The 23,996-nt window shown below is 46.4% G+C and overlaps 1 protein-coding gene across 9 annotated transcripts in view; it reads right to left on the reverse strand.

Moving 5' to 3' along the window:
- Window positions 1–23,996, reverse strand: part of ADGRB1 (adhesion G protein-coupled receptor B1) — a 304,676-nt gene that overhangs the window by 64,300 nt on the left and 216,380 nt on the right. For 6 of the 9 annotated variants that reach the window (XM_071553750.1, XM_071553757.1, XM_071553756.1 and 3 more), the window contains 3 exons: window positions 9,587–9,690; window positions 8,346–8,441; window positions 1,968–2,070 (listed from right to left, as the gene is read on the reverse strand). In XM_071553750.1, coding sequence (XP_071409851.1) covers window positions 1,968–2,070; window positions 8,346–8,441; window positions 9,587–9,690 — 303 coding nt within the window. The remainder of the gene's footprint in view (window positions 1–1,967; window positions 2,071–8,345; window positions 8,442–9,586; window positions 9,691–23,996) is intronic. The other 3 variants (XM_071553755.1, XM_071553754.1, XM_071553753.1) reach the window with 2 other exon arrangements.

A 23,996-nucleotide genomic window follows, 5' to 3' on the forward strand; every position in this document is an offset into this window, starting at 1 on the left:
CAGGCGTGCAATCTGCCTTTGAGGTTACACGGATAGAAATCAAGGGAGAATTTGACACTTCTAGGGAAGCCAAGACAGGAGAAATTCTCCCGGAGTAACCGCAATTATAAATCAATCACCAATGTTTTAAGGCGCTCTATTATCAATAATTGAATGTGAATAAAATCTTAATTTAAATTCCTTCTTGTCTGTATAGTTTTGTTCCTCTGTTCCCTGCCAGAGACTGTTTACTAGATGGCTGAGAGGAACTCCAAGAATAACCTTTCTATTTATGGTGTTTCATGCATATGTATGTGCAAAGAGCTAATCTGCCTCATGCAATCGCTGCCGGGAGCTTTGAATCCCCACTAACAGCTCTGATGGTGAACACCCTGATTAATGTGACAAAAAGCACCAGGGAGAACCTGGGCTGTGCTCTGAGGTGGGTGGCAGAGGTGAAGGAATCCACCTCCTTCCATGAGCAGAAGAGGAATAACCAAAAAGGCGGTCCAGCCATGCTTTGTCATGTTGAGCATCCCTCAGTGTTTCTATCCATGGAAAGAAGATCCCAAAACACATTTGGGGTTGCAGACAACACACCCAGGGAAAGCAACAGCTTGGTTCACCCTAACTCCAACTCTTGTCAAGCCATGAGAGACAGCTCTGCTTTATGAAGTGAGTTTCTGAAGGGCTCTTGTTTAGTAAGAGCAGAGTTGTCTGACTGCTTGTTTCCACACTCCTCTACACACAGGACTCAAGCAGCTGGAAAGCTTTCCCAAAACCAACCCACCCCTAACCCAAAGGAGTTTTCATAGAAATGAATCTCTTGGATTCACTAAACCCTTTGGCTTCTCTGCAGAAACTGTAAAATCACAGAATGGTTTGGGTTGGGAGGGACCTTAAAGATAATCTCATTCCAGCTCCTCTGCCATGGGCAGGAAGGTTTTCCCACTAGACCAGGCTGCTCCAAGCCTCATCCAACCCAGCCTTCAACATTTCCAGTGAGGGACAGCCACAAATTCTCTGGGCAACCTGTGCCAGTGCCTCACCACCCACACAGGGAAGAGTTTATTGCTAATATGCTTCCAACAGTGACAGCATGTTCTGGCTGCCAAAAGAGGGGCTCAAAAAAACCAGCTGGTCATTGGTTACTGTTAAATAATAACTAACTTTTGACTGCTGATTGTGATTTTGGCAGCAGAAGGAGTGGAGGAGGCTTCTTGCCTCACTTTTTTTTTGGCTCAACAGAGATATGATGGTTGGAGCATCTGGGAAGATGGGAAAATTTACAACAGGAAAGTACTAATGTTGAGCAGTGATTTGTCATGCCAGACACCAACAGGGAGCATGAAAGTGCTTCACACACGCCCCTCCAGCTGGGGCTGTAATGCAGGAAGACATGTATGTGCACAGGGCTTGGAAAACCACACCAGGTCTTGCCTGTACTGCTTGAGTCACACTGGGATCTGCACTGAGTCCCTCATGGCTCTGCAGTGCGAACAGGACATCTGGAAACGCTTCCTGCTCCAAAAAAGGTGGGGTTTTAATGTCTGTCTTCACGAACATCTGCCAAGTGCTTCAAGCTCAGAGTATAAAAACTGCTGGAAAAATAAATGCAAAGCTGAGAGGTTGTTTGTTTGGGGTTTTTCAAAAGCCTTTTCTCAGTCTGTCTTTGTAATTTTTTTTTTTTGAAAATAAAATGGTTAAAGCCTTGCAAATCACCACAGTTCTTCACCGTGCCGTGTGCCAGCCACTCTAGGCAGATATTCAAAAATATCACATTGGTTTTAATCAAAGCCCTGAGGACGCTGACAAATTATCAAAGGGAGAGCGAGAGAGAAAATTGAAATCTGCCATTTAGCCGCGGCTTTGACATGTCGCTAATTAACAGATGGAGGAAAAATGAGGCAGCACTGCCTGAATGGATCAGTTCAGTGCTAAATCAGGGGAAAAGCAAACAAACCAACCAAGCCCAACTCAGCTCCCACCTTATTGCGGGTCTGGGTCTGTCCGATGAGGATGAGGGCATTGGAGGAGATGATGGAGAGGCAGAAGTTGATCAGGATGACGGAGCGCTCGGAGCGGATGTACCTGCAGGGAGAGAAGAGGGGGAGGGAGACCCACCCTGTTACAAACTGCACCAAGTGACCCCTGAAAAGCATCAACCAGGTGCAGGTTGCTCTGGGCCACGCCCTACACAAGGCCAATGGCAAGGGATTGCCCATTTCCTGCAGATTTTGTGTGTTAAACAGACAAGAACAAGGGGGAAAGGGAGGGGGAGGAGGTGTCTCCATCATCCCCCATCAATGCTGGAGTTAGGAGCCAACAAACTGGGGGCCAGCCTAGTCTGAGCCGCTCCTAAGACAGTGGAGTGCTGCAGGTCTTCTTCAGCTCTGCCTAATTCAACAGGGACTTGAAAAGGAGCTTAAGAGAAAACATCCAGGCAACACACGGAAAGATTCCCAAATAAGAAGAGCCACAGGCATGCTGGCCATGGAAGCAGAGTACAAACACATGCACCTTCACAACAACGTGTGTGGGATTCAGCATTCCCCTCCCTTTAAACCTAACAAGGCATCCTGAAGGGAGGAAACATTTCTGGCTCTTTTTTTTAAATTATTTTTAAACATTTCTCAAAACTAGGCCAAACACAGAAGAGCAGCTGTGGGTATGGGACATCAGGGCTATAAGTTAGGAAGCTGTTGCCTTCAGCACCTTGCAGGACCAAGTGATTTGTCATGTCTGATTTGCAATGTGCAGCATAGCACTGACTTGCTGCTGAGGTATGGGCATGACAATTAATTCCAATCACTGGCTGTGGAGGAAAATTTCTTTGAAGGCCCTTTTATGTACCTAATAAAAACGAAAAGGGAACTGCAAAAGTGCAAGTCCTCCAGGACTGACTTGGGATCTGACCACAGCAACATTCACAGGGAAGTTATCTCAGCGATGCAGCAAATGCCCTGCCTGAATACCAGATGAGTGAAGAGTAGATGCTGATGCTTATATAAATTAGAAACAGATGTATTAATCAACCAGCTCATCCCTGGAGGCTAATGCAGGATTATTTCCTATATTCCAGCACAGCAACTATTTATATTGGGAATTTAATTTCATTAATTAATTTTAGTGAGAGTGAGTTGGTCGTGCCTTGGCTGCAGAGTTTTGAGTTTCTGATTAGGAGGGCAGGACAAGTTTACTGCACGTGTGTGTTCTGCCAAGGGTAAATCTGTGCTTTAGACCTAACGAAGGCTGTAAAGCTTTAACTTCTCCCTGATCTCTGCCTTCAGACAAACATGAATGTTGAGGTTATACTTTCCAGGATACAAAAAAGCCACTGGTGCAAGGTAGCCTGAAGTTTTTAATCTGCTGGAAATCCAGTTTAGAGGTAATTCTCCCTAAAACTCACCTAACCCAGAACAGGCTAAAAGATGTAGGATCCCAGGCCAGCTAGAAACTAGACTTGCAAAAATTGGTTTCTGGTTCTTCCACAGTCAATCTGATCCCAAATTTCCTGGTTTCCCTGAGCTCACTACCTTGCTGTGCATCACCTGGATCCTATTCCATTTGTGGCTGGAGGATACTGAGTCATCAGTCTATCTATGCTTTGAGCGTGTGAAGTAAAACATCAAGTCTCCAATCAGCAGCTTCTAGTGGGTAGAAAGGGAGATTTGGACTCTGTCCTGGTGGGAAGGAGATGTAATAAATCCGTGTAGCAAAAATGATCCAACTCGTGCATTTCAAAAGCCCCTTCTAGTCAAAAAAGGTAAGGAAGTAGTAGAGTCTGTATGTGAACGTAAGAGAAGATAATCCAGCTGTCTTCAGCTTGTTCCCCTCTTAAATGTCCTTAAACCAAGCCCTGCTTTCTCCTTCCTTCCCTTCATGCACTGACAGTCCATCCTGTTTCCCACATCCCTGAACATCCAAAGAACAAGACCTGGGTTGGCAATGAACAGAATCACAGAATCAGAGTAATTTGAGTTGGGGAAAATCCTCTCGAGTTCCCAGTTCAACCCCATGCCCCTAAAAAGGACTAATTTCAAAGTTAGATCAGGTTTCTCAAGGTCTTGTCCAATTGAGTTTTGAAAATCACCAAGAACAGAAATGCTTCCACCTCTCTTGGATGACTTATTACAGCATTTAACTGCTCTGGTGGTGAAGGATTGTTTTTCTTTATATCCAGCTGGACCTTTTCCTGCTGCAGCTGCTGCCTCAAGATCTTTCCCTGCCTACCTCTGCAAGTTGTGTGACTTCTCTGTGACTCCTTAACAGCCTCCTCTCCTCCAAGCTATCCCTTCTGCAAGCTTGTGACATCCTTTGACAGCATGTTCTCCAGCTCCCTAAGTACGCACTGGACTTGCTCCAATGTGCTGACATCTCTTATATTGGGAAAGTCCAATATTGGGCACCTTTACAAGATGTGGACTCAAGAGAGTCCAACACTGTCCAGGTTGTTAAAGAAGACATCCAACAATATTGGGCATAGAACCAACCCTAGCCAGATGCAACAAATAACCAGCTCCTGATTAGGCTGCAAACCTTTGATCACTGCCACTAAATCCTGCAGGAACTCCATCCAGTTATTAAGCCAACAATCCAGGGCACAAATCCCTGGTCTGGATACAAAGATGCTACGGAAAACAGTGTTAATGGCCTTGGTAATGCCAAAATAGGCATTACCTCCTTCTCTCCACTGCCCATGGAACCAGTCATGCCATCACAACAGGGAAACAGGTCAGCCAGGCATGACCTGCCCTCAATAAATCCTCTCTGTCTCTTCCCAATCCCTTTCTCGTCCATCATTTTGCCCGGAAATAACCTTTATAAATACTTGCTCTTTAATCATCCCAAGGGATGTGTAGGTTGACCAGTCAGTTGTTGTTCTCTGCATCCTCCTCTCTGCCCTTTTTAAGGGTGGGTGTAATATTTGCCTTCTTCCAGTCATCAGGAATTTTCTCAGATGACTGACCGTGCTCCACAGTAACACCAGACAATGCATCCCACTCTGTCCTATGGATTTGCAAGTGTTCAGATAACTTAAATAGTCCTTGCCTCTCTTTTCCTTGGCAGTGGAAAGTATTTTTTTCCCTGGATTCTGCCTCTGTACAGGAATTTGGGTGCCCGGGAGACAACTTTGCCAGCAGAGTAAGACAACAAAGGCACTGGGTACCTTCACCTTTTCAACTTCCTTCTCCATCAGGCCACTTGCCCCATTCAGCACCGAGCCAACACTTCCCTGGGTGATCCTTTGGTGCTCATATACCTCCAGAAACCCTTCCTGGCGCCTTTCACAACCCTTAGCAGTTTCAAACACAGCTGAGGTCTGACCATTCGAATTCAATCCTGCATTCCTGGGCCATTCCTCCAGAGTCCTCCTTGGTAGCCTGACCTGGATTCCAAGCATTTCCTTGTTTTATGTTTCAACTCACTCAGAATGCTAAGACCTCCTGCCATGCTTGCTTTTTTCCTTTCATTTCCTCTTCTCCAGCACAGGATGCTCCATAGAAAGAAATCACCATTATTACCCAAACCCTCTGGCCAAAAAAGTCAGGAATTCATATCAGGGAGGAAAAAAACACAGAACTTGATAGGTTTTGCCAGAAAACAGATCTGCAGCAAGGACAGAGCTACTCCAGGGTGCTGTCTTGCTACCCCCTGGCTGATATATGGACTCTGTCTACTTATCAAAATATGTTGTACTTAGCTACAAAAGCAGGGAAAAAACTCCCTGCTAATTTAGGGAACTTCTATTCTGGCTTGTGTCCTAGAATCACAGAATATGCTGAGTTGGAAGAGACCCACAACGATCATCGAGTCCAACTCCTGGCCCTGAACATCAGCACTCCAAAAATCCCTACACGTGCCTGAGAGTGTTGTCCAAACACTTCTTGAACTCTGGCAGACTTGGTGCCATGACCACTTTCCTGGGGAACCTGTTCCAGTGCCCAAGCACCCTCTGAGTGAAGAATCTTTTCCTGATATCCAACCTAAACCTTCCTTGATGCAGCTTCAGGCCGTGTCCTCTGGTCTTGCCACTGGTCAGCACAGAGGTCTTACAGGAGTCACCAGAGGATCCTCACCTCCTGCAGTGTGTGGGAAAGCCCTGTACAAGCTGAGACAGATGGAAAAGGTGGGAAAACCCTTCAGTCTGTCTCTCTGCCCCCATTAGACTCTCTCCCCTCCACAAACACTGAGTCACTCTTGCTTTCTCACTGTGTGCACACACATCTTTCTCCTTGCAGTCACTTACTCATTCCTGCCACCTCCCACCAGGGCCACCGAGGGCCTCAGCACCTCCAGCACTGGCAGAGCTCCTGGGTCTAAAGCAAGTGTTAAAAGCCCCTCGAGAGCTCGTTGACAAGCACTAAGTCAATGCTTAAGCTCCACAGGGCAGGGAGGGAGGAGAAGCTCCCTCTTTTATCTCTCAGTGATGCAGCTTTCACCCAGCTGCTGCCAGGGAACAGGGGCTGCCGTGCCCCACGTGCTGATGGGCTGGTGGATGAGCTATTCGATAGCCAGCATCGATCTCTGTGCTATGGAAAGGTCACCAACTCCAAAGGCTGTTGAACCACAATGAGTTCAGGGATGGAAAACAAATCCTGAAATACCATCGTGTCAAGATGCTGCTTGAAAGGAGTGGTACAAATCAGCAGCTTGGAGGAACACCACGCTAACTCATTTCACCTGTTCTGACCCCTGAATAGTTGGTTTTTTCTCCCCAGTTTTTCATTTTCCTGACAGTTTTCAGGAGGGAAGATCTTTTTTCTTTCACTTCCCCCTCTTTTTTCCACATGGGTGGTGAAGCATGTGGCCCACACACAGATTGTGCCTCCAGCTGTGACCCAGGACAGGCTCTGCCGAGATGTAACAAGGTCACTCCACTTCTACAGCCCACTGTGTCACTGACCCCTCTGTCGAGCCTGCTAATAAGGCCAGAGATGCACCATCTGCAGCAGAGATTTTTGCAGCCATCTGTCTACTGGGAACTGGAGTGAGTCCACCAACAGGCCACCAACAGCCGTCAAACAGAAGCAACTTCCAGTTTTCAATGAGGCTGTGCCAAGTTGGCCATGCCTGAAGTGATCACTTGCAGCAAAAGGCTCGTGCCAATCATGCCAGTGGCTGAGTAGATGCCACTGAGGAGCAACCATTATTTGGGGCTTTTGAATGGGAAGTGGAGGGCAAACTAATTCCCTCTCTGATATGCAGCCCAAAGCTGGGATCACCTCCCTGCTACTCTGCCCCCTTTTCTTTACGATGCCACTCTCGCTCTTTCTCACTCTCCCTTTCTTTCTGCTTCCCATACAGATATACATACATACATATATGGGCAAAATTCTGGGAAAGCTTCCAGATTGTCAGCCTCAGTGAGCTTATTCATCAGAAGTGTTTCATCCTCAAGCTGAGCCTATGTGTGCATGCTCCAGATGCCTTTGTCCGGAGTTCTGAATGGGAAATTTCCCAGCCAAAGCTCCCCAAAACAGCTGAGCTCTGGTGAGTGCTCTCCACAGAAGATCAGGCAGCCAGGACATGAGAAGTTTCTCCCCTGCACAGTGAAAAAGAACCACTTTGACACTGCTCCTGTGTGGAATGATACTTCTATTTCTAAGCACTCCTCCAGCTGTTGTCTATCACAATATGTGACATTTAGGGCAAAACGAAGTGGGAGCCAGGAGATAATGTTGACTTGAACATGAGATTCCTGAGACCATTAATAGGACAGCACATTCACGTCCAGAAGCTATGCCTAAAATAAAAAAAGACACACAGAGTGCTCAGGGCTCAGCCACGGGAATGCTGTGAAGTTCAGAAAACATGGAAACACGATCTACAGAGAAGAAATGAAACAAACTCAGCGCACCAGAGAGAAATTCTAGAGATCACTTGATCATGCTTTACAAATATTTACACAAAGAGACTTAGGATAGAGAGCCCTTTAATCAAGATATAGCTGGTCTCAGGATCACTTGGAAATGCATGTCCATCCTTGGCTAGCTCAGAAATACCCATTCAAGCCTCCCATAAATGTGTCCCCCCATTCATGCTGATCATTTGGGGCATAGGCATAAGGCAAAGGCTGGAATGAGAAATTAAGCAGAGTATACTTTAAACAGCTCAGGCAATTTACTGTCCTCAATAACAGTAAATATTGAGGGGGCACACTCCTGGAAAAAAATACATCATGTTATTCCAAATGACTCTGGCATGCTCCAAACGGATTCAACTTCATTTCTGAACTTGGGTTTGAGATCCTGAACTTGTTTCTGATAGGAAAGAGAGGGTGAGGTTCAAACACTTCCACTTTACTCCTTCAATCCTAACTTTCCACTTGATCCTGACACCAGTGACAGCAGTAAGTCACCTACCAGCGCTGCTCAGTGCTGCCCAGCCTGAGGAAAAGCAGGAGAGGACAAGGACTTGAGCACATCCAATGATACCCCAGGCACGGAAAAACCTGAGTTCTAGATAAACGTTATCATGATCAGTCTTCAGCTCGTAGCACTTGCCAAAATTAACCAGCCACTATGCACTGTCACAGTATCAACAAAAATGCAATTTTGCTCATTTTTTACTCTCTTGTTTCTTTCCTCTATCAAAGAGTAGAAAAAGTTATCTCAATTCACAACTCTGAATGGAATTTCCCCTTTTCTTCCTACCAAGAAGAATCACTTGACAAAATAAGAGCCTCAGACTGATCCCTTCTTGCAAAAGGATCACCAGTAATATCCAAAGAGATTCTCTGTAGCCACTTCATTTCAATTTCACAGTCAGTCACCCGGTTCTGATTGCCTTTGTTTTATTTGGTGTAGAGCCATGAAGGTCTCAGTGTGTTTGCCACAGATTTAGGAAAGGAATGGGTCTTGTAGGAAAAACTCAGATCTTGTTCAAAGCAATATAGGGAGAAAATCCCTTACACACCTCAGGTCCTCCAGTTTTTGTAGTCTACCAAAACATATCTAGCAAAACATGGCCTCTGTTCAATGAAATTTTGCGACAAATTCACTTCAGCCTCTGTATATGATACAATTTTGGGTTTCACCTGACCTGTTTATAGGTGAACAGGAGCTCTCTGCAATGGGATGTACTGAAGAATCCCATATGAATCTGAAGATGAAGGCAAAATGCAGCTAAAGGGTTGGAGAGTTATCCAGGTTATGTGGTTTAACATCCTCGAGCTCCTGAAAAGTTCTGTCAGTTCTTCAGGCCAGATGTTTTTGTAACAGGTCATGGAAATTCTGAGGTTATCAAAGCAATACCTTGAAGCAAAGTGCCTGCCCAGAGGCAGAGCGTGTCCCCCTCGCCCCAGACAAGGTTTCCTGGGCTATACAAAGGCATCTGAACTAGCATGAAGCTTTTGGAAATGGCACAATGAGACTACATGGGGTCATGGCACTAATTTCACTCTACTAATTTCTCTGGCACTAAAGGGAAAGAATAATGCCAGCTAAGCCACCAGGATGACTTCTTGCAGGACCCACACGTTACCAAACAGCTCTTCCTCAGGCACCAGACACCCAAAACCAGAGGGCAAACACTCCAAGATCAATGTAGATCAACAGACAGTTATACTTTCCCCAAGAAGAAGAGAAGAGAATGAAAGCCATACCTCCAAACAGAGACATAAATGATAATCAACAGCAAAAGTGTCAGCGAAGATACTCCACAGCCTACAATTAACGTGACAGAAGGGACCAGCACCTTTTCCATGTTCTGAAAGAGAGAAAGTGAGACATTAAAAAAAGAAAGAAAGAAAGGAAAAAAGTCCAGAAATTAAAAACAAAACAAAACAAATAAACGAACAATGCTACCAGCAAAATTTCATGGCAATAACTGTCCCTCTAATTGTTGGGGTGTCAACTCACCTGACCTTCACATCACACTGTACATACAAATAAGGAGAAAAGGAGACCAGGATCTGTTTCTGGTCTTTCCCAGACTTTTTTTGGACCTGTTTCTGCACACACACACACCAATGTCAAGCCTGGGTAACAACTCTGACTTCCATGGAAGCCAAACATGGGTTGCAAGAGGAGGATCAGGCCTTTCCTCTCTAGTGTGAAACTGGGCAGATAATTAACGAGGCAATAGCAGAAGGCAGTGCCTGCACTGGAACAATTACAAATGAGCTCTTATGGGAATGGCAGTGATGAAGGGTGGAGGATGAAAGGAAGGTGAAAATTTTCCACCAACTGCAAACATTCATCTGGAAAAGGATGAAATGAAGCAAGCAAAGAAAAATAAGATGTATATCCTCCCCAGGGAGCCAGCATCCACTCATACCATCCATCCATTCACTACTCTTACACTACCACACGAGGCATTTCCTCATATAAAGGGATCACACAGACTGGAAAACCTGGTATGGAATGGTTGTCCTTTTTGCCTGAACACAAAAGATCTGCAGACACAAAGAAACACTTGCTGTAACCTCTGCTAATGGAGTTCTCTGCATGGCTGTGACTGTGTAACAAGCCAACATCTGCCAGACTAATATCACTAAACTCGTCCTGTCCTCAGCTCAGAGTGAGGATCTGGATCCCATTTGGCTTTCTCTGCTGCAGGCTTATTTTTTTTTTTCCCCAGCAAGTTTCTCATTTCCACCTCAGTGATCTCTGCTCGAGAGGAGGCAGAGAGGCAGAGACCCACCGTGCAGAGACACATGAGAACCCCCACCCAGAGTGATCAGCTCCTGTGCAGAGGGGTGGGAGCCCAGCCAAGGCACAGCACCAACACCTATCACTTCAGTCAGAGAAGTGAGATGCTGTCTGACACAACAAGGGCTTAGCACACGGGGAAGAAAAAAAATAGGGCAATTATGCATGAATTTGGGACTGGAACAGGCAGCCCTCTAAGGACTTGACTGCACCATTTTGTTGGCAAGCAGGAGGCTGCTGAACCTGAACCTCCAGGATGCCACGAGGCTGAGGCTGTGGCAGCTCCGTTCCAGGCTACTGAGCCTTCTGCAAAGCAAAATATATTAGGCAAGGCTCAGTGCCATGCTTAGATGGAGCTGGGCCAGCTCAACACATGGGCAAAGCAAACATGTGTCCCTTCACTCAAGGCCCACAGTCACTACAGGTTTTATTCCACAGAGTCCACCATGAAGAAGAGATAAACAAGCCGATGCAAAGGGATCTGAGCTGAATTGTCCCAGGACTATGAAGGACTTGGGAAGATCTTTCTTATTTGCTTATTATCACCAAGGGCACCTCTCCCATTTTGAGGGGAATCGATTAATTCATATGGGGAATTAATTCCCCACATTTTGAGACTTTTGGGGCGAATTCATGAGGAATAAAACTTTCATCACACCACTGCAGTAAACTCCATAGCAGATATTGGGAAAGTTGACACCAGAGCTTAGGAGATCTGAGACAAAATTTAGTGGACACCGTAGAAGCCTAGAGGATGAAGGGGTTAACGTGTATGTCTCAAACATTGATAACCAGATGGTTGTGGAGCCAACCAAGGATTGTTGTGGCTGGAGAAGGAGACATTTGGAGGTAGGGTAGTACTTTTCTGGGACAAACAGCCTTGTCCTGGCTCCTGGAGGTAAGCCTGGGTGCATGTGTGCATCCACAATCCTGGATGACCAATCAGCTGGCTGAGCACTGGACCCAGGACTGGTGATCTCCCTTTCTCCCCTTCCTTGTTTCTTCCTTTCTTTCTCTCTCCCACATTTTAATCCATTTCTTTCTTCCTCTTCCCTTTTACCCCACCCCTTTATCCAAACCCCACTGCTCTGTGGTTATACTGGGAGATCAGGGAACTAACACACCCACCAAGTATGTAATTTGCTATTAAAACTCTGCAATCTTTTGTGGACTCTCTCAAATCCTGGGGCCTCTCTTCCCCTTAAGGGTTGGGATGCCCCACACATGCAATGGCTTGAATGCCCAGCTGGCATAGGCACCCAAAGAGTGCAGGTTCTTTGAGGGATCTTTACTGGATGCAGAGCAGCTACAGACAGGAAACCTGCAGCGACCCTTCCCTTCTGCCCGTATCAGCTCTGACATGTCACTGTCCCTGCAGCCTGTACAGCTTCCTGGGGTTTGTTCTGTGAAGCAGGAGGCTTAAGGCTCTCCAAAACCAGATCAAAGATCACAGAATCATGCAATGGTTTGAGTGGGAAGAGACCTTAAAGATCATCTAGTTCCAACCCTCTGCTATGGGCAGGGACACCTTCCACAGGACCAGGTCATAGAATCAATCATAGAATCATGGAATGGATTGGGTTGGAAAAGACCTCCAAAATCATCAAGTCCAACCCTTGAACCAACTCCAGTCCCTTTACCAGATCATGGCACTCAGCACCATGGCCAAGCTCAGATTAAAAACCTCCAGGGATGGTGAATCCACCCCCTCTCTGGGCAGCCCATTCCAATCCCTGAGCACTCTCTCTGCAAAGAATTTCTTTCTGATCCCCCGCTTCAATTTCCCCTGGCAGAGCTTGAGCCCACCATGCCCCCTTGTCCTATTGCTGAGTGCCTGGGAGAAGAGACCAACCCCCAACTGGCCAGAACTTCCCTTCAGGAAGTTCCAGACAGTGCTGAGGTCACCTCTGAGCCTCCTCTTCTCCAGGCTAAACACCCCCAGCTCCCTCAGCCTCTCCCCACAGCACTTGTGCTCCACTCCCTTCTCCAGCCTCGTTGCTCTTCTCTGGCCCCGCTCCAGCCCCTCAAGATCTTTCCTCAACTGAGGGGCCCAGAACTGAACACAATACTCAAGGTGTGGCCTCAGGTCAATCAGGTCCTCATCCAACCTGGCCTTGACAGATCCATACACAGGGTTTCGACGCTAATCCTAACTCAACTTGCTGCAATTGGCTTTAAGACAATATCTTAGTCCTTTAAGTAACAGCAACTGTGCAGAAACTGCAGGAGTAACACAGTGCTGAGCCTCATCCATCCTGCACCATCCTGCATCTTCCTCCAGTTAGAGATTCCCAAAATATTTGTGAAAAATTGTTTCAGCTCACATGTGGATTCTTCCTCTAAACCTCTACAGAGACTCGGATCACTGTGATTTTGAACACCAAGTCATATGACTGTGCCTCCATGCTGAGAGTTTACTCCTGCCAAACATTCATGGAAGGTTAGAAGTAGTTTTTTGGGAATGAGGTAAACGTAGAGATATTTCAATGAAAACATCAACATTTTGATTCATCTACCATCAAACAAAATTGAAATTGGACACAATCCAGGCAGTGTGAGTGCTGAAATAGCATATCTTGCTCCTTATAAATTGAAATGTGGAAGACACTCTAATTTAGGGATAGGGCATGGCAGAGACAGATGCAATGTTGGATATGAAGCCACAGCTTTGTTTCTCCCCCCTGCAGAACCCAGGTAGGCAGCAGCTCTGTGCCACCCCAGAGATGCGTGGATGTGATAAAAGCACTAACCAGACATGGACTACTCCTTGCTCACTCTCCCCAAGCTTCCTTCCAACCCTTTTCCTCTCCCTGCTCCTCCCTTATGGCAATCTGAGCTCACGTCGCACAAATGGTGGCCTGGGATGAGCATCGATTGTGACATTTGATTTAAGTAGGTCTCATTTCACTGACTTTTCATGGGTAACTGGATAAAAGTGGGGGAGGAGCTCCATTAAAGCAAAAAAAAAAAAAGCCTGACATGTAACTCATTCCTAAACCACCCAAGAGTAAGGGAAGGAATGGAGTTTGGTTTTTGAGAGACAAGCCCAATGGAGCAACCCTAATTACTCTCCTTCCATATCCTCCCTGATATGCCTCCTCTCCCAAAAAACCTCAGGTTCTTTCACTCCTTCCTCCATCCCCTTTCCCACATCAACTACAACACTCTTCTAGATCCTCCATCAGCTAATGAAGAGGTTGCACGTACTGGACCATTCCTAGGTCAGATGTTTGTCATAGATAAGGCATTACACAAATGACAACTGGCCAAGTGGAGGCCAGACTTTGGTGCAATAACTGATGTCTCTCTGTAGCCCTTCCCACACGAAAGACCCTGATCTGCATCTCCTTCTTCATCCTATGACCAAATTTTCACAAAAGCCATGCCAAGTGGAAGGATTTCTGATGATGGAATGCCATGGAGTTCATCCCTCTGCCCTACAGAGAAGGGATGGTTGGTGATGGGAATTCTGTTGGTATCATGAGGGTGGATAACCACAAAAAACACTGGCTGCATTAACGAGAGTTCGTTCCTTTGGGAATAATAAAATCATTAAGTTCAGAAATGACCTTTAAGATCAGCAAGTCCAATCATCAACCAAACACCACCACCATGTTCACCACTACACCTCATGTCCTCCAGTGCCATATCCATATGTTTTTTGAACACTTCTCTGGACAGTCAAAGCTTCACAGCCTTTTCCTTAAAGAAATATTTCCTAATATCCAATCTACTTGAGGTTATTTACTCTCAGCCTAAATAAGTCCTCAGGTCTTATTCCCATGGGATTCTACTTTCTTTCTTAATTATTAAGGTTTCTCTGTCCTCCCCATCTTCCTTTCCCCATCCCCCACTTCATCCCTTTGGTAAACAAATCACCATTTTTTTTATTTCCTCTGACTAATTAAACCCCCAACAGAAGATGGTTGGATGCCACAGAATCTGAGCCTTGCAAAGGGAAATTTCCTTAGAGGAGGAAAAGGAGGGGTGGGGAAACAAGGCTGATTCAAAAAATGATGATGCTGCCAACAGAAAACCTCAAGGGAAGAGAGAAATCATCCCCATGGGATTTTCCCAGTGCCACAGCTGAGGGGCAAACTGGTTGTCTGCAAAAGACAGGCCAGGAACAGGGTCTCCACCTTCTCCAGGAGCACCTTGAAACACGGATGAAGCCGTGCCAGTTTGGAGCTGGAAAGAAAACTTTATCCTGGGCCAATCAGGGATGAAGCAGGTCATTGTGAGTCGCAAATCCTGGGATTCTGTCACCAAGCATGACAGGGAGGGGAGAGGAAATCAATGACATCAGCCAGGATGGAAATAACGAGTGCTCCTGCCTGGGGCTGCTCGCTGTCCTGCCACCTCATCACTGTGCCTGGCAGGGCAGAAGGACACTCCTTTGCTTTGCAATCTCACCTTCCCTCCTTCTCCTTTTCTATTTCCTTCTCTTCCTCTCCCCCTAATTTTTGTTCTCCTTTGTCATCTTCTTTGTCTCCCTTCCTTTGGCCATTTCCTATGACATATTCTGCCTTTCCTTCTTGCTCTTAATGCATCTTTCTGGCTCTTTCCCCTTCAAATTCTCTGCATTTCTCTCTTTCCTCCTCTTGCTTTCTGCAGAACATGATGAAAAGCGACTTCATTCAAGTCGTGCTTGTTCCATTACGCTGCTCTGGCTCCAGGGTCAAACAGGCTCCAATTAGAACAAAGTATTTCTTAATGCTTTGCAGTTTGCCCCAGACCTTATAAGCAAGCTGTTCTTTCTGCTTTTTCCATCCTTGATCCTGAGAAAGGCTGAACAAAGTCTTTATAGGTACAACATCATACCAATAAAGTCACCGAAAAATTAAACCATTCATTATGTTCCCAAATTAAACACAGGCATACGAGTTTGGAATTTGGGGGGCTGGGCTTTGTTTGGTTTTAGAAATGTGTTTGCTCTTCATAATGGCTGCCCTGAGCCTGACTTCCTGCACATCTGAGATTAAAGATTCATGAAGTCAGAGAATTACAGAAGTACTGGTTGCAAGGGACATCCACAGATTTATAATCCTATTTACTGCTTGGAGCAAGACTATCACTAACATCAGGGGAGCTTGGTGATGGTTTTGTCTGGATTAGCTTTGGGAATTCTCCAAGATGGAGAGCTCCCATCCCACTGGTGCCCATTGCAGGGCTGCACCATTCTCCAGGTGGTTGGTTTTTCCTAAGGCTGTACATGACAGGGGAGGTTTATATATAAGGAATTCCTTCACTCAAAGGGTGGTCAGGCATTAGAATCACAGAATCACAGAACTGATTGGGTTGTAAAGCCCTCCGAGATCATCAAGTCCAACCCTTGAACCAACTCCAGTCCCGTTACCAGATCATGGCACTCAGTGCCACGGCCAAGCTCACCTTAAAAACCTCCAGGGATGGGGAATCCACCCCCTCTCTGGGCAGCCCATTCCAATCCCTGAGCACTCTCTCTGCAAAGAATTTCTTTCTGCTCTCCAACTTCAATTTCCCCTGGCAGAGCTTGAGCCCATCGTGCCCCCTTGTCCTATTGCTGAGTGCCTGGGAGAAGAGACCAACCCCCACCTGGCCAGAACTTCCCTTCAGGTAGTTCCAGACAGTGCTGAGGTCACCTCTGAGCCTCCTCTTCTCCAGGCTAAACACCCCCAGCTCCCTCAGCCTCTCCCCACAGCACTTGTGCTCCAGTCCCTTCTCCAGCCTCGTTGCTCTTCTCTGGCCCTGCTCCAGACCCTCAATCTCTTTCCTGAACTGAGGGGCCCAGAACTGAACACAACACTCAAGGTGTGGCCTCCCCAAGGCAGAGTCCAGGGGAAGGGTCACTGCCCTGGGCCTGCTGGCCACGTTACTGTTGATATAGGCCAGGATCCCATTGGCCTTCTTGGCCACCTGGGCACACTGTTGGCTCCTGTTGAGCTTCCTGTCACTCAGTCCCCCCAGGTACAGCAACAGGATGCCCAGGGAAGTGAGGGAATCACCATTCCTGGGAATAACTGTTAAGAAAATGTGCAGATGTGGCACTCAGGGACATGGTTTAGTGGTGGACTTGTTAGAGCTGGGTTAATGGTTGGACCTGATGGTCTTAGAGGTCTTTTCTACCTAAATGATTCTACTGTTCTATGAACCTCAAAAGCTGCAGTTTGTGGTTTTTCGCCTTGTTAAATCAACAGGCACAAGCAAGAGGAATTTGGTTATATAATTTCTGCAATTGCCCCTCTGATATCCTTAGGTTGTGATCAGATTTTCCCTTTTATGCATCCTTGCAAGACCTTTTAAGTCCACCTCCCTCTCCTCACAGGTCATGAGCTCAAAGCAACCAGACTAATCCCAGTCATCTGACAAAGAACTGGACGAAGTGGTTGTGATTTATTCCAAGAATTTCTCAGGAACCACTTTACTGTGCCAGTGGCCCAAAGGCTTTTTGCAATTTTTGAGAAGCATTTTAAGCCACCTTGTATTGATTTCATTGCTGGTTGGACAACTCTTGTCAAAACAGCGAGATAGTTGTTAAAATTGCTGGAAAATAATGCTTTTACCAGTAGCCAGAGAAGTGAATGGCTTTCTAAACAAAAGAGTCTATGTCAGTGCTGTAAGAAAGCAACCCAGGAGGGCTGAGTGACCAAGAGGTGAATGTGTTCTTGTTATCTGCTGAAAAAACACCGATTTTTTTATCCCTGTTTGGTCACATTCTTGGTTTCACATTCACATCCAGACCTCACTGGGACAGGAAAGCACCATTTACTCTACACCAGTACAACCACTGGCAAAAAGGACAGAAGCCACTGCACAGTCCAGAAATCCACAACAATATAAAGCATCTTTTAGGGCTCTGGTACCACATGGCACCTTCACCCAGGTGAGAATGACACGACTCAGCTCACAATTCCTCACCTCTGCGCAGCCAAGAGAAGCAAACCCCTGCATTTGGCTCCAGAAGGAGCAGGTGTGAGGGACACAAGGGGCAGACCCACTGAACAAGCAGGTGCTGCTCATACCCCACCATTCTCCTGACCAGCACATGGTGCTCCATGAAATCAGCAGTGATGTCCAGTGTAGTCATGCCAGGACATGAGTGTTGCTGAGGTCTGGGATAAAACTGGACCTGCTTGAGGAAAGACTCGGTTTTCATCTCCTGGAAGATGTATTTCTTCTACCAGTTGAAAGACAGGGAGACAGGAAGAGCATTTTTTTTCATAGAAGCATAGAATGGTTTGGGTTGGAAGGAACTTTTAAGATTATCTCATTCCAAATTCCCTGTCATGGGTAGGGACACCTTCCACTATACCAAGTTGCTCAAAATCCCATCTAATCTGGCCTTGAACACTTCCAGGGATGGGGGAGCCACAGCTTATCTGGGCAACTTTTGCCACGGCCTCACCACCCTCACAGGGAAAAATTTCTTATCAGTATCTGATAAAAATACAACTTCTTTCAATTTAAAGGCCTTCCCCTTTGTCCTGTCACTACATGTCTGCAATGGCAGCCTCCAACAAGCTCCAACTCCCCAGTTTAGATGCTGATTGTGACATATTATGGTCTGGAACACCTCTCTGGGCAGTTGGGGGTCAGCTGACCCAGCTGTGTCCTCTCCCAAATTCTTCTGCACCCTCAGCCTTCTCACTGGTGGGGTGGTGTGAGGAGCAAAAAAGACCTTATTGCTGTATAGGCACTGCCCAGCAATAATTAAATCATCACTTTGCTATCAGCACAAATCTAAATGCAGCCCCATACAAGCTGCTTTGGAGAAATTTAACTCTATCTCAAACAAAACCTGGTAAAAAAGTATTTCTCCAACTTTCTTATAACATTTTATATATTGAAAAGCCTCAATAAGGTCTCCCTAGAGCCTTTTCTTCTCCATCATCCAACCTCTGAGAAGGGCTTTGAGATCCCTGCACGATGATCACTTAGTGGCATCATTAATAAATAATCTTTCCACAACTTCTCTCTGGAAAATGGGACATCCTCCCAAGCTCAGCCCATGTCACTGCACGACAGGTCCAGAGGATTTCTCCCTTGTTTCGCTTCCCTCGTATCACAACCACAGGCTTCCCATGTCAAAGTTAATAGTCACCTATTATCAGGAATGCATTGGTGGAGCTCAGGACTCCTTTTCTGTAATTTGGCCAGTCTAACAGGCAATTCTGTGTAATTACAGGACACAAAAATCACCCAGAGAGACATCTTAACGTGCTACTATTTATTAACCATCGCTAACTCATCGGTGGGTATTGAGTCTGCTCTCAAGATACAACGTTGGCAATGATCTGTGTTTAGCAACCAGCCTTGATGAAGCTCTGAGGGCAGGGGAGTGGTCACGCAGCCGCCCCTTAATGGGAACTGTCAGGATAATTTCCTGCAGGCTGGCAGGGAATTACAGGAGTTAACAGTCCGCATTATCCACCTGCCAGTCAGCAGCACCACGGTCAGCTCACTGCCACCCCTCAGTGCCCGCACGGCACTCTCAGAGCCTCAATTTCCAGCCCTGATGTCGAGGAGGGATGTTGTTAATGCCAAGGACCACTCTGCTCCTGCCCAGCCAGCTGTGCCCAAACATTGCCACTATCGCTGCTTAAAAGACACTTTGCTTTATTCCCTCCCTGCTCCTTTCCGATTACCCTTCACTTGGCCAAGCTACTGAAATCCCTGTTTTATGGAGCTCTGATGAGCAGCCATGAGTCACTGTGCATCTTTTTGAGAGCTGCAGTTTGGGAACCAGCCTGTCAAGCCAGAGGACCCCAAAGAGGAGAGTGGGGTGGAGGAGAGTGGGAGTGGAGGAGAGTGGGGTGGAGGAGAGTGCGAGTGGAGGAGAGTGGGGGTCTATTCCCAGCTTGCCCACAACTCAACTGTGGACATACAGCTCCATCACTTAAGCCAATCTTCTCAAAGGCCTCTCAGCTGATCTGCTTTAGATGGCAAACACTGGTTTTAGCTTCTCGGGGGCCTATTTTGATCCCCTGGAAATGGAAGAGAATAATGCTGCCCTCCATCTCTCATCCAAAGCTTAATTCAGCTTGGATTTCTGCCACATGTAAATGCCTCAGGGGGTTCCTAAGGCTATGTCAGGACAATCAAGAACCACCATCTCCTTCTCTGCTGTGCAATATTAACATGGGTGAGTATGGAGGAGAGAGAGGAGAGAGCTTCTGGCTTAACTGTTTGTGAGTTGGCCAGATGGAGTGTCTGGTTTTTAAATCTTTGCTTCTCATGCCTATAGAAAGATTGCAGCCTTTTTCCCTTTAAAGCATATTGAAGAGAAAATAAAACCATTTTCCATAATAAAGCTGGTAATAACCCAAATGGTCTATTCCTCTACGGGTATGTGCTCTTTGCTTCTGAGACAACGGAGGCAGAAGTGAACTTCAATCACATTGTGCAGCAGCACTGACACAGGCACTGCAGTAAAGAACAAACCTCATTTCACTGTGTCAGTCCTAGAGCATCAAATGGTCCAGGATCCACTCTGTTGTGGATATATAATACAGATATTCATACAAATTCATGTCCAAAACACAGGGGTCTTGTTCATACTGTTCAGTGGAACATCCACTACCTAAAACTCCCTAAAAAGAGGTTGTGATGAAGTGGAGGTTGGTCTGTTCTCCCAGGCAACCAATGAAAAAGAGAAATGGTCTCAGTTTGCACCAGAGGAGGTTCAGGTGGGATATTAAGCAAAATTTCTTCATTGGAAGAGTGGTTAAGCATTGGAACAGGCTGCCCAGGGAAGTGGTGGATTCACCACCCCTGGAAGTGTTCAAAAAAGGAGCAGATGGGGTACTCTGAAATATGGTTTAGTGGACACGCTGGTATTCAGTCAAAGGTTGGATCTGATGATCCTGGAGGTCTTTTCCACCCTTAATGATTCCCTGATTTTATGATTCATGAAGCAATTCATGCCCTGAACCACAGCTGGACACTGCTGGCTGGCACAAACCAGGGAGCATCATAAAAATTAAATAGTAGGGACAATTACAGGACAGTGCTAGAGCCACTTCTGCCATGGAATTTATTATTATTATTATCATTATCATCACCATCATCATTGTTACTATTATTGCTATTACTGGCATTATTTTACTATAGGGACTCTCTATGCTCTCTGTATGTTCTCCAGCTACAGTAAAAATGAGGCTTCTTTCCTGCTCCTTTCTGCTGGGAATTGCCCTTTCTGTGTACTACGCAGAGAATAACCAATTCAAATCCTGCAACTGATTTGGAAGCTGCTTGCCCTCCTCTCTTGTACTTCACAGCAGCAGAGCTGAGCACCTTGCAGCGAAATGTGGTGAGATTTACACACAGCTAAAATAAAATAAGTCCACGGCAGACTGGGAATGGAAAATGAGAGCAGAATCCAGACTGTGTTTATCCTGATTTAAGCAGTGTTTTGGTTCCATGCCAGGTGACAGCATTTCACCAAATTACTCCACAACAGCCCGTTGTTTGTTTTACTATCCGTGTGGTGCTGGTGGGTGATGCCAGACACACAGCATGGGTAAAACGTGCCTTCCCCTACTCCTGTGTGTCCTGCCCTTCACAGAGACCCCACTGAGGAGTGGGGGGAACACCCGAGGTGTGTCTTCAGGAAGGGTCCTGCCAACCAGCTGCCAACCAGCTGCCTGCTGCCAACCAGCCTGGGGAACAAACACCCACCTTCCATCTCCCCCTGCCCGTTGAAGGCCAGTCCTTAAGAAAAAGCTTAATCCAAGACACAGGTCAGGAACACATGACCAAAGACTGCACAAATCACCCCTAAAGCATCTCCTATACCCTGCCTTTATCTAATCCATGGAGTCATAGAATATCCTGAGTTGGATCCCACAAAGATCGTCAAGTTCAACTCATGGCCCTGAACATGACCATACCAAAAATCCCACCATGTGCCTGAGAGCATCGTCCAAACATGTCTTGAGCTCTGTCAGGCTTGGTGCTATGACCACTCCCCTGGGGAGCCTGTTCCAGTGCCCAACCACCCTCTGGGGGAAAAACTTTTCCTACTATCCAACCTAAACCTCCTCTGACACATCTTCAGTCCCCTTGGGTCCTGTCACTGGTCACCAGAGAAAAGAAATTAGTGCTGCCCCTTCTCTTCTCCTCATGAGGAGGCTGCAGACTGTGATGAGGTCTCCCCTCAGTCTCCTCTTCTCCAGGCTGAACAAACATTAATTACTACTTGCAGATGCAATTCCTTTCCTGTAAGACCCAGGTTCCCATCTCTCACTGCTCAGTCACTGAAGATCCCTGCACTGGCAATGGCTCCTGACCCAAACTAGGGTTGAACCTACAGCCTTGGAGTAAAATATGTCCATCTCATTACCAGTCCTGAGAGGCTTAAAGGGACTCCTTTTCACCTTGGAAAAGGAGATGAAGGGATTTCAGCTGTTTGGCAGTGGATTGGTGTGCTGTTATGATGATAATTCCCATTGCAATCTGAAGAGCCTCTGGGATCCAGCATGTTCCCACCCACCCAGTGACACAGCTGGTCACTGGGGAGTCACTGGGGCCAATTCCCTCTACATGGTGCAGGGATCTCCAAGCAGCACTCCAGGAATCAGCTTCCAGTCCTGACACCCAACTCATTCACAGATGAGTGATTGGAAAGTAAAGCTGTAACAGCCCCTGGATTTACAACTGCTCTGAGCTGATATAAACAAAATCAAAACTGGTCCCAGTAGTGGGATATTCCCCATCTGGGGAATGGCTGGCATGATTGCCATATTTAAAAAGAGGGAAAAGAACCATTTGTCAAGAAAAATGAAAGCATTGTCTTACTTGTGGGAAAAGAGCAGAGTCATTTTGCTTTCACAGATTTATTGAATATATTCTGTACATCCCTGTGGTTGGGAGGGCAGGTAGGCAGCGAGCACTGGGGCTGCAGACTGAGTTTTGTCTGACAGTTATCACACCCAGCATAATCCCACTTTCTTGATTAGACAGTCTTAACATTTAGAGGGAAGTTTCAAGCTCAAATACTCCTAATTACAAGCCTGACATTTGTTTTCCACACATATTGTCCATTTTTGCTCAAAGATTGCCAAAAGGTTTGTCCACTTGGTTATTCATAGACAGCAAAACTATGAAGGGCACAAACCTTTCAGAAATGGCTTCAATTTGGGTTTAAATGAGTAGACATTTGTTGTAAAATAATAATAATGACTTAACCATGTCTTAAGTGCATGGCAATCTAAGGGCAGCCTTAGCCTTTGGGCAGGGCATAAAAGGCTCAGTGGTGAAGCAGCTTCTCAAAATTACCTGAAGAGGGGCTTTTCCAGGCCAAAGGACTACTGGAGATACCAGAAAGACAAGAAACACTCAACAGTTCAACTGACTCTTCAAACACAACGTGCTTAGTCCTCAAAGTGCTTTGGAAAGGAAGATAATCTCATTTAGCACTAATTGCGACTCCTGCCCCGATGAGCCCATGAAATCCAGCTCCCATCACCCACTTGTTACCATTTTCAAACAGGCCCCTTTGTGATGCTCCCCCAAACCCCAGTGCTCTTGCTTTAAACCTCCTCTGTAGAGCCCTGCATGGTGCAAAGCCCACAGAGCAATCCTGACTCCAGCAGGATCCGCAGATCAGGATGACTAATGCCCTCATGCTGTTTACATGGGCCCCCACACCGCCTCTTTCCAAGCATCCTTGTGCTTCAGATGGAAATTTCAGCTGAATTCCACCTATTTTGGGTCAGGGTGTCTCTGTAACTCGTTCAGCACTGAGCAGATTGAAGTTGTGCTCCACAGCTAAAGCCTCCCAGGTGACATCGTGGTGCAAGTAGCAGATTATAAATATATAAATAACAATGGATCAGTAGCTACAGTCAAACATGGGAAGCTGTGGACAGACTCCGGGATTTTTGGCTTCCCCATCTGCCTCCATCCCACTTCACCTCCCACCAACATGCCATCCCTCTGTCACATTCCTCTCTTCACACACAGCAAAGAGCAGACACAAAGGGGACCCAGTTCACAGAATTACAGGTGAGAGGGTGGGAAAAGCCTTGACAAGCTCAGCTCACCCCTCAGCCTGCAAAGCCATTGAAATCACCCCCTGCCTCTTCAAGGAAACCTTTGCTGATGGAGGTTGGGCTCTCAGTGCTTGACTATCCCTGCAGTCAGAAGGTTTTCCCCCGTCCCTGAATTAAATCTCTCACTCTGCAATTTGAGTCCAATCCCCAGCAGCCACAGAAGGCAGATTATTCCCCTTCCACAGCTACCTTCTACCCATTTGAAGACTATTATCCTCTTTCCCCTCAGTCTCTTCTGCTTCAGAAAGGAGTCAAGATGACTTGCAGAGCTCACCTCTGCTCTTCCATCAGTGTGGAGGTCTCACACGAACCACTTCTGACACAACATCCT

The sequence above is a fragment of the Pithys albifrons genome, chromosome 4 (genome assembly GCF_047495875.1).
Source record: "Pithys albifrons albifrons isolate INPA30051 chromosome 4, PitAlb_v1, whole genome shotgun sequence".
NCBI lineage: Eukaryota > Metazoa > Chordata > Aves > Passeriformes > Thamnophilidae > Pithys > Pithys albifrons.